General features: G+C 34.7%; 1 protein-coding gene across 1 annotated transcript in view; it reads right to left on the reverse strand.

Moving 5' to 3' along the window:
- Positions 1 to 20934, reverse strand: part of ZC3H6 (zinc finger CCCH-type containing 6) — a 64919-nt gene that overhangs the window by 13280 nt on the left and 30705 nt on the right. Inside the window, exons 3-7 of the mRNA XM_037727199.1 lie at positions 17977 to 18099; positions 10877 to 11156; positions 9105 to 9238; positions 4397 to 4513; positions 3654 to 3765 (exon numbers count right to left, since the gene is read on the reverse strand). Coding sequence (XP_037583127.1) covers positions 3654 to 3765; positions 4397 to 4513; positions 9105 to 9238; positions 10877 to 11156; positions 17977 to 18099 — 766 coding nt within the window. The remainder of the gene's footprint in view (positions 1 to 3653; positions 3766 to 4396; positions 4514 to 9104; positions 9239 to 10876; positions 11157 to 17976; positions 18100 to 20934) is intronic.

Here is a 20934-nt window from a genome sequence, read left to right on the forward strand (position 1 = left end):
AAAAAAAAAAAAAAAAAAAAAAAAAAGACTTATATTTACAAAGAAAATTAAGAGGCTTTATATGTTATGTTAAAGGCAAATATTCCAGTAATAAACTACAGACTAATCTTAAGATTTTGGAGACAAAGTTGTAAAGAAAATACTAAATCTAGAAGTATAGTGAAAAATATACCACTCTCAGGTGGTTTGTGCTCAGGGAACAGCCGAATGTGTTTAGGAAATTTATTACTGTAAACACTGATGAGGTCAAAAAAAATCCTATGATCATTTTGGCAGATGCAAAAGGAAAATGCTAAAATTCAAAATTCTTTTTAGATTTAAAATCCTCTTAGTAAAAGTATACTTTGATTGTTAAAAGCCTACTTTAAACCTGCAGCCACAAGCTAAAACAAAAAGGCATTATCATTAAAACATGTTTATGTCTGCCACAATCGCTACTATTTAATATTTCTGGAAATGTAGCCAATACAATTAAAATTAAAGGTATGAATATTGTAAACGAAGTAAAATTATTATTTATAAACAGCATGACTATGTAACAAAAACTCCGTAAGAATAGACTGAAAGCTTTCGGATACAGAATTCAAAAAAGTATTTGTCTTCTAAAGAAATATGTCAAATCCAAAAAAAATTATTTTTCTTGAATAGGACAAATTTATTACAACATCTTGTTTTTATTTTTATTTGCCAAATCACTTCTCACCTGAGAATATTACAACATTTTTTATAAAGAAGGAAGGCATATATGCCTTACCAAATATCAAACATATTCTTACAGAGGGGAATAATCAAATAACACAATAGATAATAGTAGTATGGAAGCAGAACTGTGTAAAAATGAGAATTTAGGGTCTGGAAAAAAATGCAATTTTAAATCAGTAAAGATGAGACAATGAGTTAATCATCTGGAAAAAAAATTAGGTCCCTATAACACATAGTATATTAAAATACAGTCCATATGAATTAATGTAAATGTTAAAAAAGTACAATACTCACAATCATTACAGATTTATGTAAAAAATTACGTGTATAAACATATACATATCCATTCATACATACATACCATAGCATAGAAAAAGTCTGAAAGGCTTTATGCCATACGGTAAACATGGTTATCTCTATAGGATTGACATTACTTAGAATTGTTTTTCAAGTTTGTTTGAAGGTTATTCACCATACCAAAGTAGAGAGAATAATAAAATGAACTCCCTCTCATGCTGACCTCATAGGTTCAACAACTTTCATCATTTGCTGTAAATATTTCCATACCTATTTTGAACAGATAAGGGATACTGTTTCTTTCCTTTTTTTTGTTTTGTTTTTGAGATGGAGTCTTGCTCTGTCCCCCAGGCTGGAGTGCAGTGGCACCATCTTAGCTCACTGCAACCTCCATCTCCCAGGTTCAAGTGATTCTCCTGCCTCAGCCTCCCAAGTAGCTGGGATTACAGGCACACACCACCACACCCAGCTTATTTTTGTATTTTTAATAGAGATGGGATTTCACCATGTTGGCCAGGCAGGTCTCAAACTCCTGACCTCAGGTGATCCACCCGCCTTGGCCTCCCAAAGTGCTGGGATTACAGGCATGAGCCACCGTAGCTGAACCCTTTCCTCTTAAAATTAGTTTTTACAGAGATGGGGGTAGGAGGGGTGTCTCACTATATTACCCAGGATGGTCTCGAACTCCTGGCCTCAAGCAATCCTCTCACTTCGGCGTCCCAGTGTTAGGATTACAAATGTGAGCTGCCATGTCTGGCCAGGAATACTTTTTCTTACCAATCACGACTTCATTATCAACCTGACAAAATTAATATGTTAATTTCAACTAGTACCCAGTCAATATACAAATTTTCCAGACTTTTAAAAAACGTTTTTGTAATTCCTTTATTCAGATCAGGACACAAAGATGATTCACAAATTGAAACTAATTAATTTACCTCTCAAGTTACTTTTATTGATCTGGAGAAGTTCCCCTTTCCCTTTTATTTTTGTATTATTTGTTAATTTTAATATTTTAATTTTAATTGTTAATTTTTATAGATGGTATTTGAATACTCTCTACTGTATCATAAAAGGCATTTAATATCTGGTTGTTTCTTTTTAGTGATATTAAGACTGATCAGTTCTTTCAGATGTTGTCAACTTCTTCCATCAATTGTAAAATTACTAATTAATTTTTCACCTCATGATTTTAGAAGCCATCAGTAATCACTGCCCAGGTCTATTGGTAAGAATTGGCAAAACATGAGATTGCTGGGTTAAAGGGTAAATGCATGTGTAATTTTGCCAGATATTGCCAAGCTCTCCTCCATAGAAATGCACCATTTTGACATTGCCAGCAACAAGGTATGAATGTATCTATTTTCTCACATCCTTACTAACAAACTTTGCTGTCATGGTTTTTTTTATTTTTGCAAACCTGACACAGCTGCAAATGTTATCTCAATGTAACTTAAATTACATTCACTTATTAGGAATATTGAACATCTTTCTATATGTTTTGGGACTATCTACATTTCCCTTTCTGGAATTATCTGTATCTCTTGCCTCATTTTTCTTACCTCTTCCTAAGTGATATAAATTACACATAATCTTTCCCGCTTTATTATCTTTTTGTTTAGCTCATGTTATATGTATTTGTTCTGCAACTGTAAGCTTTTTCATGGAGTCAAAATTTCAAACTATTTCCTTTTTCCCTCTGGATTTTGAGACACAGGAAATTTTTCTGTTCTGCTGAGTTATAAAGGAATTCATCATGTATTCCTCTGGTAATTGCATAGTTCAATTTTCTAACATTTAGATCTGTGATAACAGGCATTTTTCATTTTATTCACTTTCTTTTTTTCACATTTTTTGAACATGCCATCAGAATTTAAAAATCTATCTGGAAAAATAAACGTGAAAATCTACCAAATATCACAGTGTGCTGTTGTGGCAGAAATAATCACAGCAAAGCAACACTGACATGAGGGTGAACAAATCTATGCAGCCAAACACGAAGTCCAGAAAAAAATCCATATATATAAACATTTTGTTTCTGATAGTTTCAATTCCATGGGGGAAAACTTCATTAGTAATAAGGGGTAGTGAGGAACCTGATAGATATTTGAGGGGAAATTAACATGAAAAATTGCAGAATACACTTTTTTAAAAAAGGACAGGAACACTATATATAGTGAAATTCCAATTTGGGTAGGAGCAGGAACACTATTCAAATGTATATATTTCCCAAGGGAGAGTGGAGAAGAATATACAGCATTTGTCATTGAGTGGAAGATTTGATAAGACTTTTATAATTTTCACAATGATAATTTATTATTCATGAACTTAAGTAAAATAATTACGGAATAAGTATTTTGCCAACTACTCCTTCAGGAAGCACAGTCTCTTGAAATACTTTAAGCTGATTATATGAAATATAAAGTACCTTCACTTCACAGAATTTTTTCCGAAGGGCAGTTATCTCATTTCCCCAAAGAATAAAAGTCAGTTTGCTCTTTTGAAGTACAAATTCTGACTAGACTGGGTTTGTGTAATGTGTTAAGTTTAAAACCAGGCTAGGTTTTCCAGGGTGTATTTATTATTTTTTAAAACCTGAATGATGCTTTAAAATCCCCACATTTTGTTTAACATAGATTTTAAATAAAGGATATTATGCATATAAATGCAGTTCTCTCCTTTGGTACAATATCCTTGTAAATAAAATTTGCAGATCTCTTTTCTTTTCTCCAACTCTGCATCATGATCAAATTTACACTGATCTCCCTATTCATAAAAAGAAAAAAAAGAGAAAGAAAAAAGATAAGAAACAAAGAGAAACAAAGAAACAACAACTGAATTTTCTCCATGGTGTCTCATGGTAAAATTATGATCATTATCTGCAGTCTTTAATAATGAACAAATAATAACTCAAATGAGCCCTTAGAATTCCTGCCCAAGACAGTGGATGTAGCTATGTGCACTGAGACAGCACAGTGAGCAAGACCTCAGAGGATACTGTCTGAATTCAACCAGCACTCACCATTTCCAGTTGAGCTACCATGGGTACTTACTTAAGCTCTTAGTGCCATGAAAAAAATGGAGATAATAACATTAACTACTTTGTAGGTCACTGTAAGATTAAATCATTTAATATTAGTTGTACTTTGAACAGTACTTGCCACATAGCATTATGTGTCTTTTAAATAAAATCTGATTTCAACAAATTATGTTACTGTCCCAGAACATAATTAAATGAGCTTTAATGTACAGTATTTCCATACAAGATACATTTTAAAGACCCAGTTTTATTACAACCACATTGAGAGGAGAAAAAAACTAGCCATCCCCCAAAAGACTTTAATTTTACAGATTATTTTGGAAGTTAAAATGATTTATGATACCCCTATAAATTTACCTTAATACATCTCCCTTCCAGGAAGTATTTACAGATCTGTTTTCCTTTGTGTTCCACTGTGTGCTGATTAATAAATTCCTGAGTCATAACCTTCCATTTTTTCCCTGGTTTACTATACTGCAAGAAAAAAATTTCATTTGAATGCAAAATATGAAATATTAATAGGTTTTAAAATGTATAATTAAGTTGATCTGGAAAAAGTACATATTGACTATAAAAAGTGATCAAGATTAAACATTCTGATGCTATTCATTTATTTGGAGAGAGATATGCATCTGGTAATCTACTTATACTACCAGTGGTTGCAAAAAAGCCTATTTCTTTCTATTTTAATGCAGATACATAATTATTTTAAAATAAAATTATAAAAAAGGTTGAAAATGCACAATAATTCTCAATTTGGGCAAAGGTACAATAAAATATGCACTCATATATTATTGATAGGCATGTTATAAAAGACTTTAAAATATTCATATTGTTTGACACACAATTTTGTATTTTTCCGGATTATTCTGAAAGAATTATCAGGGAGACACACCAAGATTTATTCTTACAATCAATTACTGCAGAAATACTGACACAGTAAAACAAACAGCAAAACTAGAAACACTCTACACACATCTAAAACTAGAAGACTCATCAAAAACATTTTGGTGGTAGAATATTATGCAATCATTAAAAAATCAACAACTTTGACTCATAAAAAATGTTTACAAGTCAGGCATGGTGGCTCACGTCTGTAATCCCAACACTTTGGGATCACTTGAAGCCCAGAATCTGAGATCAGCCTGGCCAACATAGTGAAACCCTGTCTCCACTAAAAATACAAAAAATTAGCTGGGCATGGTGGCACATGCCTCTGTAATCCTGGCAACTCAGGAGACTGAGGCTGCGGTGAGCTGAGATCACACCACTACACTCTAGCCTGGGCGACAGAGTGAGACTGTCTAAAAAAAAAGTTTACAATATTTTATGAAGTAAAAAATTGATCCCAATCCTACAATAATAGAGGCAAAAAAATGACAAAAAGAATATACCCCCATATTTTACAGTGTACGTCTCTGTATGGCAGGATTAGAGATTTTATGTGTGTATGGTTATTTTGTACTTTCTTTAGAGGGAAAAAAAGGGCAAATAAACAGGGAGCATGTATTACCTTTAACTTTTAAATTTTAAAAGTTAAGAAAAGAATTAAGAAAACTTAAGGAAAAGAAATCTCATAGCCCTACTTGTTTTCCTTACTTCTTATGAGTCCCCTACTCAACTTCTGCTTTAAGTATAAGATTGAGTAACAAGACAGAGTATGAGGCTTAGCCATGCTAAATGAAATGAGTTATATTCATCAACTCTAAAAAAATCAACATCATTTTTCAAGCACCTGGCATGCATTGTGCCCTATACAACATGGGAGTTCAATGACTATTTACTCTTCTGATTTGATTTATTTTCCCTTTTCTCTTAATTTGCTAAAAGATGGAGCATAAAGTTCAATGAAAACAGGAACTTGCCTCACAGCAAATATTGAGGCAATAGATGTCTACATTGAAATCTGATCCTCAGCACTCACAGCTAAAACCACATTTTACCGTAAGAATTCTGAAAAAGGTACAAGAATACCAAGTAAACAGATAATCCTAGAGGTTCATTAAAAAATATAATATGCCTAATTTACCCCAGGAAAACACAATGAAATTAGTTATAATATACTCTGATAGAATTATTTAAAGTGTCTCAAATCTATACAAATTTGATTCACAAACATTTTTTATGTTTACAGATTTGTTTAGAATAAGCGGATATAATGACCAGCTCACATAGGCATTCTGTACAAGGAATCGTGGCTGTTACAAAATAAAATAAAACAGCCAAAGAGAGTGCATTATGCAAAATCAATGAGCCAACCTGACGAATATAATTCTGAAATTAATAAGTAAAAGAGTTAGGTAATCACACACACCCCCCCCCCCGAAAAATGCAAGTTGTACTTGTGTTTTATTAATAACTTAATCTTTCTGTATACATTACTTTCAAATAATGTTTCACTGTTTTAATAGAGAATTGTGGGGGGGGGGGTATTTAATAGAGGATTGCAGGGGGAGAGGTGTTTTGTTTTTTAGTTTAGTTTCATTTAAATGAGTACAAAGTATCACAGTGTCCACAGCTATGGGAAACCTGACTATAATCAAGGTACTATAGAAAATCTAAAGCACTTTTAACAAATAAATTTTTAGGGCAAAATTAGTGCCTAGAAGATAAACCTTTTAAGTTTGAGCCTAAAGAAGACTCACAAATGTTTTCTACCCATAAAATCTCTAGTAATATAGGAGCTAGAAGAACCATGGAAGTAATGTAGTTCATCACCCTCATTGGACAAACATGAAAATGAATGATTAGAGAAGACAGTGCCTTGCCAAAGGTCACATGGTGAGTTGCCAGACTGACAGAACTCAGGAACTGTGACTTGCAACTCCATATTCTTTTCATTACAAGGATGGAGGGAGAAAAAAACCAAGCTACCCTTCTGTACTTGCTTGTTTTAAAATTTACTTTAGAAGACATATTGATAGAGGCAAAAGCGTAATATATTAATATATGTATCACGTAGAGGAAATGTAAGGATCTACCAGGAAAAGAGTATTTATTACAAAAACTGTAATAGGTAAACACTAAAATAATTTAAGAGTATTATGGCCAATAAAATGAAGTAGGCTTTAAAATTCAGTGGAAGTTTGCTTCCTTCTGTGACAACTCTTGATTTTTCAAAAAAAAATTATGATGAATCTGAAGGTACTCCTGAACTGATTTGGCTTTGGAGACTCTCATAGTCTCTGAAAGGCCTAGGATGGAGATGGATCTATGTTGGCCACTCTGGCCTGCATGTTCACGCTATTCTGGATGGGCCACCTACAGACTATTCCTGAACATGAACTGCTTCCTTGGATTCTGGTGTACTCCTAGTTGCTTCTGGAATCGTAAGAAATGTCTCTCATGATAGCCAATAAACTGACATGATTAATAATGTATTTTTATCTCAATTTTTCTGTTACATGGTTATCTTTTAGGTATAGCCCAGGTCTACAGACATCTAAAATGCTGTACTTGAAGGGACCCTTAATACTATGCCCTCATTTTGCAGATTAAGCAAACTGAGGCCCAGAGACAGGTATGACTTGCTGAAAGTCACACTTTCCTGGAAGCTAATTTTTTGAAGGTATAGGATATAAGAACTGGGTATAGGAGCAGGCCTACTTAGAAAGCATTTGTACTAGTTTGGGTTATGAAAATCAGCATATTCTAAAGGTCTACATCTAAGAAGATGACAGGGTAGGTTTTTAGTCACCCCAAAATTCTAAAATAGTAACTATAATAATTCCAAAGCTGTTGTTCCATGGAACAGTGAGTGGCTCAGTGAATGTCAGTAGGTGTGTAGGGAAAAAATAGGTTGTGGTTGAGTCAATGATGGGATAAACAAAGTAAAATAGGCTTCTTTTTGCCTAAGCTGTTTAGAAGCTTTACTACATTAATGTTAACAGAGAATCTCCAAAAGCAGATGGCATATGCTGGGTTTTGCAAATTTATTTGGGCCTAACTTCTTTAAGTCACACCTGTTAACATCTCCTTAAACAGCATACTAAGGAGTGCATATTAAGAAATCTCTGCCCATTATCTTTAAACTGAGAGATCAGAAAACCACGTCTTTTCAAATTATAGTATGCAGCTTAGCTATATACTTAGCTCTCACTCAAAGTTGCAGCTTTATTTTTATTACTATTATTTTTTGAGATGGAATCTCACTCTGTTACCCAGGCTGGAGTATAGTGGAGCCATATCTCGGCTCACTGCAACCTCCGCCTACTGGGTTCAAGCGATTCTTCTGCCTCAGCCTCCGAAGTACCTGGGACTACAGACATGCACCACCATGTCTGGCAAATTTTTGTATTTTTGTAGAGACGTGGTTTCTCCATGTTGGCCAGGCTGGTCTTGAACTCCTGACCTCAAGTGATCTGCCCAACTCGGCCTCCCAAAGTGCTGGGAATACAGGCATGAGCCACTGCATCTGGCCAAAGCTGCAGCATTTAATGACAAACCTTTGCCTCTATAATTCAATCAAATCTTACTGGAACAGCAGTAGAATACAGGAATTGGATCACTGTAATTTAGGGAGTCGCTACAAGGTTAAAATGTTCGTGTTTGGCGTTCAATTCAATTTAACATAAATTTATTGAGTATCTACCACATGTAATATATATAAGTTCGCCTTTCCAACCATTTATATCCCCCTTTCTTCTCTTTAATGCTTTCAACTCTAACAAGTAAGTTAATTTACCACTGCCTCCCTTTTTGTCCCCGCTACTTATTGAGCTATTAACATTTTATTGCCAATTACATCTGGGGAAGATGACTCTTAGAAAAGAAAAGCACAAAAGAAGACTAATAGAGGATATATTTTTACTTTCAAACTTATCAACTTTATTTTGAGGTTCTTTCAAACACATCAATTTTATTTCAAAGTCACCTAAATTTGTACTTCTATACTAGTATCATAACTAATAAACAACTATTTTTTGGAGGTTACAGATGCCTCATTTTATCTGAGCTGGTAATTTTTCATTTACTAGTAATGAATGATTAAAATCACAATGCTTTGCCACCAAATCAATTAAAAGATGAAAAAGCTTCTCCTTCCTTATATCTAAATTCTCAGTACCTCTTGAAAGTCATCCGATACTGAAAAAACATTAGGCCCTTTATTGGTTCTTCCCCCACGGTCTTTTCGTTTGATTTTCTTCGGCAAGCCACGTCCACGACCAACATTAAAACTTTTAACCCTCTGTTCAATACCTAGAAAAGTTAAAACGTACTTAAATTTAAAAGAAAAACAGCATACCTGTCAATTTATTAGTTTATAAGGAACAGCATATTTTAATAGTCTATAAGATACAGTGCATTCTTTTTTTTCCTTCTAGATTCAATGAAAACAAATTAAATCTTAATACATCTCCTTGGTACTGTTTCTTAAGGGACGTTAGCAACATAGGAAGGCAAGGAACCAGGATCCACATGGCTAAAGAAGCAAAATCAGGTTTTATTCTTTTCAATTTTCCTTATCATAAGATCATTAACAAGACTTTTTATTTTTAAGAGAATCAAATATTACATTCCTATTTAAGGAAGACATTGTAGATATCAGTGGTTAATTAATAGCAAATCAAATTTCCACTGATAATTTTGAGTAGATATATACACATGTATCTCCAGGAAAAATTATACTTTTTTTTATTTTGAAAAACTTGGCATTTAAAAGTATGTAAAAAGATACCCAAATTACAAAAATCATGTTTTTCTTTTTAGAGACAGGGTCTCACTCTATCACCCAGGCTGGAGTACAGTGATGAGATCATAGCTCGCTGTAACCTCAAACTCCTGGCTGGGCTGAAGCAATCCTCCCTCCTCAGCTTCCTGAGTAGCTGGGACTTTAGATGTGAACAACTTGGCCTGGCCAATACTCAGTTCTTTAAGAGGACAAACAAGTAGCAGCTTGAAAAGAAAAGGCCCAGGTAGGAAAGGATGAGCAAGACTTCTCTACATTACCGTTATTCTCCAAGTGGGATGATCCCTGATACCACAACATCTAGACTACAGGAGCAAACTTGCTCAGTGCAACAACATATGTGTAGAAAAATTCCTTTCCCTTTACTTCAGCTAAAGCCTACGTTAATATTTTTCAGACATTTTGCTAGAAAATCAAGAAAAAAATAAAGTCATAGAAATAACCAAATTTACTCATAACTGATTCCTGTATGCAACGATAATTAAAAGGTAGTTTCATAGAGTGTGGCTCCTCACTACTTCATTTCAGTCTCATATTGCTCCACTTTTCCTGAAGCAGACATACTGACTAGCCAATAGTTAAGGCTGATTTGAGCCTTACATGACCCATAGTTTCTTCACTTATTGTCAACAGCTAGCAACTTGTCCTGGTCTCTCCAAGGACCATTTAACTCAATACTGCAGACAAACAGGTAATCAGTGTAAAAATGTCTTTAGATTATGTTTCTATCTCCAACTTCAAAGGATGTTAATAGTCCATGCACATGTGCTTAGCAAAAATGACTGTTGTATTTTAAAGCCTAATAAAAGAATAGCTTCCCAGAATTCTCTTCTTACTGCTCTAAATTTAAAGCAATACATACAGTGGCCAAGACAACTGTATACTGATATCATAACAAGTTGTATTAAATTTTTATGTATTTTTAAATTATTAGAATGTCTTTCCAACTAAAATATTCATATATCATACAGATTGAAATATTTGTAGATTTTGTTCTCAAGGTCTACAAAATAAAAGAAAATGAATTTAGGTTCTACAAGAATAAGCTAATCTTGAGAGGGGATAAGAAGTTTCTAAGTATTTACTCCATAGCTTCCTGTTTTAATAAGGTTCTCATATTCTAAGACAGGCTGTAATTTCAAACTTACCTTGCTGAACTCCTTTCATTCTCTGTTTTTTCCCTGATTCTTTAGAAAATGATGACCCTAAAGCAGTATTTGAGGCTTCTTTAGCTTGTCTGTACTGTTTCAGCTGATTGGCAAAATCTTCCTCTGTTTCCTGACCGTAGTTACCAAAGTTGTCATCACTGTAGTTACCGAAGTTGTCATCACTGTAGGTAGTACTGTACTCGTCATATTCTTTACTTTTAAATTTTTTGTTATGTTGACCCTTCTTTGATGTCATGTAGCTTCCTGATATATGTCCACGCTAAGTGAAAATGGACAATCATTATCAGGATTTTTCAATTATATATAGCAATTAACAGTAGCACAGGACATCCTTTTCTCCTTCAACAAGTTTGGAGAAAGAAGGAGAAAAGATAGTTATTAGTTCTGACTTGATTAGTACTTACCTATGATACTACTTAATACTAAGTTCAAAAGCCTAAATGTTACCCTGAAATAATTAAATCTTGTAATCTTTATGCTTTAGCCTTTGTTTTCTATGTTCTGTATCTCAATATCTTACACACAGAAAAAAGTAAAAAATATATACCATCATACATAAATTCTTCCTCCAGAAAATGAAAGGCCTTTTGAAAATAAAGAAAAGATAGAAATAGCTTGGAGTCAGGGAGTGTGGAAAAACATGTGATTTCTCCTAACCCTGGAAAATTCTCAAATAACATTATATTTAATAAAAAACTGAACATGTGGAAAATTTTGTAAAAAGAAACTGTGTATATCGCTTTCCCTAATAGTGAAAGACATCTAGTGAATAAATTGCTCATTAGAAACTGTTTATTACAATAAACATTTTTAATTTTATTGCTTCCTTATTAAAGCATATGAAAGCAAAGAATACACTTTAGTACTAGAAGTTTATTTAATGACAGTATTCAGATTTGTCTGTATTCACTGAAGTATTTTCATTAGTTCTACAGTATCCTCTGAAATTTTTTATAATAAAGGATGAAAATTTGCACATAATTACAACTTAAGGATCTAGAAAAATCCAAACCATAATTCATCTTTAGCTTAGTGCATTGTTTTTCTAAGAGGGAGTCTCATTCTGTTGCCCAGGCTGGAGTGCAATGGCACAATCTTAGCTTACCACAACCTCTGTTTCTCAGATTCAAACGATTCTCCTGCCTCAGCCTCCTGAGTAACTTGGACTAGAGGCACGCGCCACCACGCCCAGCTAATTTTTGTATTTTTAGTAGAGATGGGTTTCACTATGTTGGCCAGGCTGGTCTGGAACTCCTGACCTCGTGATCTGACCACCTCAGTCTCCCAAAGTGCTGGGATTACAGGCATGAGCCACAGCACCTGGCCAGCTTAGTGCCTTTTAAATGTGATATGAAAATGCTGTTCTGGCCAGGCACGGTGGCTCACGCCTGTAATCCCACCACTTTGGGAGGCCAAGGAAGGTGGATTACTTGAGGTCACGAGTTTGAGAAGAGCCTGGCCAACACCCTGTCTCTACCAAAAAATACAAAAACTAGTTGAATGTGGTGGTGTGCGCCTGAGTCCCAGCTACTCAGCAGGCTGAGGGAGGAAAACTGCTTGAATTTAGGAGGCAAAAGGAGGTTGCAGTGAGCCAAAATTGCACCACTGCACTCTAGCCTGGATGACAGACTGAGACTCTGTCTCAAAATATATAAATAAAATACTACTCAGGCAAAATAGCACTATGAGACTATGCATTTAATTAAATGCAGCAAAGTATTAGATCTTTCTAATTATAAAATTGAGAAAAAGTACATAACTAATCAAGAAAACCAATTTATTTATCAATTTTAAATTTTAAAAACACTGTATTATATTTTTTATTTGTTTTAAGTACTACCTTTTAAAAGTTTATAAACTCCGTCCTTAGTCTAGCACTTCAGAAGTTCAGAAGTGAATTTACAATTCTAGCCAAAACACAGTGTTTCTGACATTTTTTTAAAGCCACTATGAAAACTAAAGCAAAAAATAATTGCATAGATTAGTTGAAGATTAACTAAATGATGCTTACATTTTCTTTTATTAAAACTGTGGTTATATTGATACTTGATACATTTCAATGCTTTATGATTGAGGACTACTCTGTTAATAGATGAGTATAAATTTTTCTCTGGAGATTAGATGCTTCTTATAGAAGTTTTAAATGCTGGCTGGGCACAGTGGCTCACGCCTGTAATCCCAGCACTTTGGGAGATCACCTGAGGTCAGGAGATCCAGACCAGGCTGACCAACATGGAGAAACCCCATCTCTACTAAAACTACAAAAAAATTAGCCAGGTGTAGTGATGCATGTGTGTAATCCCAGCTACTCAGGAGGCTGAGGCAGGAGAATCGCTTGAACCTCGGAGGTGGAGGTTGTGGTGAGCCGAGATTGGGCCATTGCACTCCAGCATGGGCAACAAGAGCAAAACTCCAGCTCAAAGAAAAAAAAAAAAAAGGAAGTTTTAAATTCTTACTATTAATTCAGTTCTCTGATTTGCATGGGTTTATAAAAATAATCTGTGTTCCTACTTTTTTAAGTAGAATTATACCTAAACTTTCATTTACCTCCTCCCTAGTTTCCCAATTGTAAATATTCTTAATATCCTCCTAAGGATGCACATTCTAGCCCAGGGCTGCTTCTGTGGTTAAAGACTTCTAATGTGGACTGCTAAGGTCTTTCACATTTGAGTCAGAGTGCCACCCATGTGGTACGAGTTTTCCAGGAAGCATGAAATGAATAAAGGGTTACAGAGCAGCCCCACTTTTCTAGAATATCTCCTTATGGTTCACATACTCATCACTGGGATGAACAAAATGCACTCAGGCGCAAGAGTCTAGCAAGCATTTTTTCAAGCCCAACCAAGAGAAGATACATGAAAAAGAGAATAAATTTCACCAAAATAGATAGCTTTTCTTTTTTCTTTTTTTGAGAATAGATAGCTTTTCTAATCACTTTACCAACTGATTATTAGGCTACACAAACTGCTAGAATGTGACAGATCTAGTTTCTGTAAAACAAAAATGGGCCTCCAGCAATCACTGAAAACAAATAAAGAAATAGGAGGCCCTGAAAAAAGGTGAGGAAAAAGGTAGCTACATATTAAGCCCTCTAATTTAACTGCTAGATGTTAACAGTGTATTCTATTTTTGCCCTGCAACTGTAGAAGTTATATAGCAGATACCTGTTATCTAAGAAAATGAGACTTTTAGATGTTGTTAGGTTATAATCTAATTCTCAGTGAGTCAACTCTAAAATATATATATGGAAGAAATGGTATTGAACTTTCTCTTCTTATAATAGCAGACTGGGTAATTCAGACTAATTGTCCCGCTTAAAAAAGTAGAAAAGATAGACAAAATATTTTCTTAAATCTGTTTGTAGACATCAGACAGCTAACAAATTAGTGAAGGATTACTAGACCAATACCCATGGAGTAGACGAAAATCCTAAGAAGTGGGCAACATTTGGAGCTGCATTTGCTCCAAGAGTATAACCCCATCAGGAACAATCAGCTGAAAGATCCAACAGCACTTTTGACTGTCTCTGTTGTCTATGTAAACAAAAGGTGGTGTTCAGAGTCTGGAAAAGGTGGAAGCTTAGTAATCCCCATCCTCAATTATAAGGGGATCTCAGAGACTGCAGCCCAGGCTTCAGGAATCTGGGTAGCCCAGAAGTCTCAAATCCTGAAATTAGAATAAAGTTTGTAAGGGTAACCAGAAATCTGGCAGAAGTAAAAACCTTTTTTGAGTGAAAAAAACATCATCCGAGGCCTAAAAATATTTCTACAAAATGCACTATATTTTGCAAATACAATGCTCAGCACAGAATAGAAAAAAACTGAAAACAAAAATAGGCCTAAGAAGAGATTAGATCACACGAAAGAGAACCAGCAAAAAATAACAGGCAATAGAAATACAGACTTCAAAAGCCCACGCATGGTGGTTCAAGCCTATAATCTCAGCACTTTGGGAGGCTGAGGTAGGTGGATCGCCTGAGGTCAGGAGTTCAAGACCAGCCTGGCCAACATGGTGAAACCCCCTGTCTCTATTAAAAATACAAAAATTAGGCAGGCATGGTGGCACATGCCTATAGTCCCAGCTACTCCGGAGGCTGAGGCAAGAGAATCGCTTGAACTCCGGAAGCAGAGGTTGCAGCGAGCCAAGATCACGCCACTGCACTCCAGCCTGGGTGACAGAGTAAGACTCTATCTCAAAAAAAAAAAAAAAGAAATACAGACTTCAGATACAGAAATTTATTTATATCTGAAGTCTGCTATTTTCAAGTAAAAGACAGTATGAGAATTTCACCAGGGAAGTTGATCCTATAAAAATGATTTAGAAGATTTTAAAAGAATCAGATGTCTAGGTATGAAAAATACTTAATAGACGGGTAAAGGCAAATTACACCCAAGCCTGGGTGACAGAGCAAGACCCTGTCACTAAAAAATAAAAATAAATTTTTTAAAAAGGCAAATTAGATCTCTCTGAAAGGAAGAGAAGACTAGAGAAGAAAAGATTATGTTAAGCATATCTAGTATAATGTTCACTGGGAAATCTGGATGAAAGATATACAAGAGTTCTTTGTAACATTCTTGCAACTTTTTTGTAAGCCTGAAATTATGACAAAATAAAAAGTTATTAAAAATGAGGGTAAAATTAACACATTAGCCCAACAAATAAAAGCTGAGAGAATTTACTGATAGCAAATTGTGCTATAAGAGATGCTAAACAAAGGCTAAACGATGCAGTCCATCTGGTTAAAAGAAAATGGTATCATATTGAAACTCAGATTTATACAAAAAAGTGAACACTGAAAATGAAATGTAGATAAATATAAAAGACTATCCTTTTTATTAATTTCTTTACCTGATTTTTTGAAGCAAAAATAATAACAGGACGTCTATAGGGGCATATGATAGTCAACGTCGTATTAATGATACATATTTATTAACAATAAATAACTGCATAATGTTTTAAAAATGTGAGATACCTAAAACAACTGTACTATTTTTTTGTTTTCGTTTGTTTTTTCCTTTCTTTCTTTCCCAACATAAGCTGTTTCAGATGTACTATTGTTTATACATACAAATTGATTTTGTCTCCCACAGTGGCCACAGAGAAGCCTATATACTTATTACAATAATGCTGCCACTATTTTAAATATTTGGAACTTCCTCTTTGGGGTTACTTTCAGTGACAACTTACGAATCCAGAACCTTGACATTTTCAAATGTCTCCTTACATGAAATAATAATGCCTATCCTGAGCATCTTTTCATTCATTCTAAGTCTTTTTGACTTTTGAATATTTTTAAAGAATAAATCTAACTGCAAATGATGAAATGCAGGTACCATATCAGTGTTGCTGAATTAAAAGTTTTGTCATTTGTGGTAAAAATACTTTTAATGAATAGTTATAAAAATGTTCTGAGAAACAGCAACAAGCACTGACTCTAAAATCACTAGCTATATTGACTATATAAACATTCTGATATTTACCTAACTAGTTAAAATTATTAACTAGTGTAGAATTCTTTTCAAATTTTAAGAGAAGATATTTTAATAAAACCTCATTTATTTAATCGTCACTTAGCAATCTCAACTATAAAGGCGGCAACAGTGAGTCAGACAATAGAAATAACTCTAACAAAAATAGTATTTTGGTTTCTAAACTCACAAGAGATTAGCAACGCCAAGTTAGGAGAAAGAATAGCGCTCTTGCAGACCAGAACAGTGACAAACTGGCAAAAATGAGAACTCAAACTCTGGGTCTTTTCAGATAAGTGCACACTGATCTGAATACTTCCTAGTGCCTCTGAGAACATCATTACTTGCCTAGAACAAAATACTGTATATCTGGAGATAGGGCCTTTAAAGAGGCGATTAAATTAAAATGAGGCTGTTAAAGTAGTCTCTAATTCAGTTTGACTGGTGTCCTTACAATAAAAGTAAATTTGGAAACAGAGAGACACCAGGGGAGCCTGTGCGCAGAGGGATGACCATGTAAGGACAAAGCAGTGAGAAGGAGGCCATCGACAAATCAAGGAGAGAAGCCTAGCACAGATCCTTCCCTTATGGTCCTCAAAAGGAACAAACGCTGCTGGCACCTTGATATTGGGCTTCTAGACTTCAGACTGTGAGAAAATACATTTCTATTGCTTAAGCCACCCAGTCTATGGAATTTTGTTATGTTAGCTCTAGCAAATGAATACATTATGTATTCTTTATATGCAAAGGTTTCAAATTTATAGCATATGTCTGAAAAAATACCAGAAAGAATAAAATTGAAAGTTTATTTTTTCGCTTAAAAGGGCAATACTCAAAACCACAATGAAGTCTCACTTCATAACTATTTGCTGTTTCCAAAAGAAAAAAAAAACCGTGTTGGCAAGGATGTAGACAAATTGAAACCCTCAGGCATTACTAGTGTGAATGTAAAATAGTGCAGCCACTATGGAAAACAGTTACATGGTTCCTCAGTTTCATGGTTCGTTGGACATAGAATCACCATATGATCTAGCAATTCTACTTCTAAATATATACCCCAATAAACTGAAAGAAGTCTTGAAAAGATATTTGTATACCCATGTTCATAAGCAGCATGATTCACAATAGCAAAAGGCAGAAGCTTTTTTTGATGGACATCCACATGTCCATCAATATATGAATGGATAAACAAAATGTGATGTATACATATAATGGAATATTATTCAGCCTTTAAAAGGAATGAAATTCTGACACATGCTACAACTTGGATGAACTTTAAAAATATTATGCTAAGTGAAATAAGCCAGATACGAAAGGACCGATACTATATGATTCCACTTATGTGAAATACCTAGAATAGGCAAATCCACAGAAACAGAAAATAGAATAGTGATTTCCAGGGGCTGGGGGCAGGGGAAAATAAGGTATTATTGCTTAATGGGTGCTGAGTTTCTGTTTGGAATGATCAAGAATTTCTAGAAATGGATAAGTGGTGATGATTGAACAACACTGTGAATATACTTAATACCACTGAATTGTACAGTTAAAAGAGTTTAAATGGTACATTTTATGCTATCTATGTTTTATCACAAAACAACAAAATGTCAATACCTGAGTAAATGGAATGTCATAATCCCTGTAGAAACCAGTTCTTTTTTTATGGAAACTTTCTGCATGTTCAACATCTGAATCAAGGCTGTAGTCCGAACTATCATCACTAGATGGGGAATTATGCTGAAGAGAGGGAAAAGACAGACATGTTACATTTGCAAAAGGAAGTAATTAGATAAGCTTGTTTCAGCCAGAGGTACCAACCAGTAGATTATATTATTCCAGAAGACTCTGAAGTACTACTGAAAAATTCTTGTTCAAAACGCCACCACCATTCTAACTTTGCTAAGGTTTTCTGAGAAGAAAGTACATCTTCCTCTCTGCTCAGAGACTATAACATTTTCCTTATCATCCTTTTGACCTAAAGAGAAATACTCTGCCCGTGTGCTCTAAAATGAACTACTTTTAAGCTAACCCTAAATAAAGTAAAATTGGCTCCTGGATCACCAAAAAGAGTCCTAGAGTATGAGCAGAGTATGTATTAATTTGTTTTTACCTAAAATGGCTTTGGAGTTCTTATTCTATTGCATGAGTATTCAAAAACTAAAAGATACCAAAACATTACTAATTAGAAAAATGAAATAAATCTGGTCCACAAAGTTGAACAAAAGTGAAAAGAAAAGCATAAGTAATTGATAATGACTAACAAATATCAAGAGTAAGCTTTTTCAAGTATTAATATAATTTCCAAAAAAATGACCAAATCTCCTCCATCTAGTCAAAATGATTACTTTCCCAACTTGAGCATTCTCTTTAAAGAGTTCTTAAATTTCTTGGCAGTGAAGACACTGGCTCTGTGTACTGTCATCCTTGCATTCCCAGCATCTAGATTTAGTACAAACTCAGTACAAATTTGCTGAAATGATTGAACTCTGATGCTCTTATAAGAGAAGGATTTGTTTTTCTCTACCCCATTCTTAAATGTTCTTTTAGGAAAGACAAACTGCTTTCCTCTATCTTGTTCCTAAATGATCTGGAGTTTGGTTTTTATGGTTTTCTTGCTTTTGCCTTTGTTGATTTGATAGGTGATATGAAGAAATCTTTTTATAATTATGCTGTCAAATGCTTCAACTTTAATATCTAATCATTCTTGGCTAGGGTTTAAAATAAATAATGTCTATTTAAAAGCCCAGTTTGCTCGGTCACCATTAGAAGTCAGCTCCAGGTCTAAGGAAAACCTTTCACTGAAAAAATACTAATAGAATTATACTCTGAAAAGATTTGGTCCTTATGTTTCTTGGTAGGATAGATAAACTCCAAAAAGTCTCAGATTTTTTGACTCTCTGGAATTAATTTTGTTAGGTAGTACTTTTCTAGAAAATTTTCCATTTCATCTTGGTTTTTATATTTATTTTCATAAAATTATATACGTGAATTTCCTATTATTTTAATTTCTTCTTTTTAATAGTTATTTCACCCTCAGCATATACATTTTTTCCTTTCCTTTTTATTATTAATTGGTTTGGTCAATGATATATATGTTGTTAATCTTTTTTAAAAAACTACTGGTTTTCAGGCCGGGCGCGGTGGCTCAAGCCTGTAATCCCAGCACTTTGGGAGGCCAAGGCGGGTGGATGACGAGGTCAAGAGATTGAGACCATCCTGGTCAACACAGTGAAACCCCGTCTCTACTAAAAATACAAAACATTAGCCGGGCATGGTGGCGCATGCCTGTAATCCCAGCTACTCAGGAAGCTGAGGCAGGAGAATTGCCTGAACCCAGGAGGCGGAGGTTGCGGTGAGCCGAGATCGCGCCATTGCACTCCAGCCTGGGTAACAAGAGCGAAACTCTGTCCCAAAAAAAAAAAAAAAACTACTGGTTTTCATTCTAATTTATTAACTTCTGCTCATAAATTTACTAAGTACATCCTTTTTGTTTGCTTTGTTTTGTTATTATTCTATGCTGTTTGATCATAGCTTAAATTGTTTTCTTAACTTTTTGTCATTTTAAAATATTAGGTTAGGCCAGGCATGGTGGCTCATGCCTGTAACCCAAGCACTTTGGAGGCCAAGGTGGGCGAATCACCTGGGGTCGGGAGTTCAAGACCAGCCTGACCAACATGGTGAAACCCCATCTTAAAAAAATAAATAAATAAAAATAAAATATTAGGTTAAATTTTTCATATGCTTTGTGAGTATTCTTTCTTTTCCAGAAGAACTTATTCTCTTCATTATCCTCTTTTACTTTAAAATAATAACCATAGAATGTGACCACAGTCCTATCTTGCTGCTCATGTGAAAAAAAATAGACGGAATGGCCAAGAAAGCTTTCCTGGCTTCATGGCTCTAGGGTTATCTCTTCTGATCTTAGCATGAAGCATTCAAAAATATGGCTATTTTCTGAGCTATGTCTCTTCTGCTTCTTTCCCCCATTCGTTATCTGACAATTTCTTTCCTTGGCCCTATATACCTGTCTCTCAGTGTAGATTCTACCTCCAGCAGTTACCTCCTCAGTTTGGGACTGTGTCATAGAAAGGGATCTAGTTGATTCTTATTAGGGGTTCGTTCATCAGGTCCAGACCTTTTCAGCACCATTCAGTTTCTGTGGTCACCTTACATTCATGCATAAACTTGTGGGTCAAGATGGCCAGGAGGAGACCTGTGTTAATTAAATGTCAATAGCTATAAGCTTGCTTGGCTCAGAGAACAGTTAAGTTTATACACTGAACTAAACTATATTATTGGTGCAGTTAATTAGAAATCAAGAGGCAACAGGAGGCCTAAGGTAAAGACCATCTGAGAGCACAGTAACACCGGGGAACACCTCGGGGTGGCTGCAGAGCAGGGAATACTGCTCTGGTCCCACAAATGTCTTCTTAACATGGAGACTATATAAGGGCCCCCTAAAGAAGGCTTATGCCTATTAATTAACATTCATAGAACTCTCCACTTTAAATACACAAAATATACACTCTTATTAGTACTACATCACACGTATTTACAGGTTTAAATGAAATA

Source organism: Cebus imitator, unplaced genomic scaffold (assembly GCF_001604975.1).
Source record: "Cebus imitator isolate Cc_AM_T3 unplaced genomic scaffold, Cebus_imitator-1.0 Scaffold222, whole genome shotgun sequence".
NCBI classification, from domain to species: Eukaryota; Metazoa; Chordata; class Mammalia; order Primates; family Cebidae; genus Cebus; species Cebus imitator.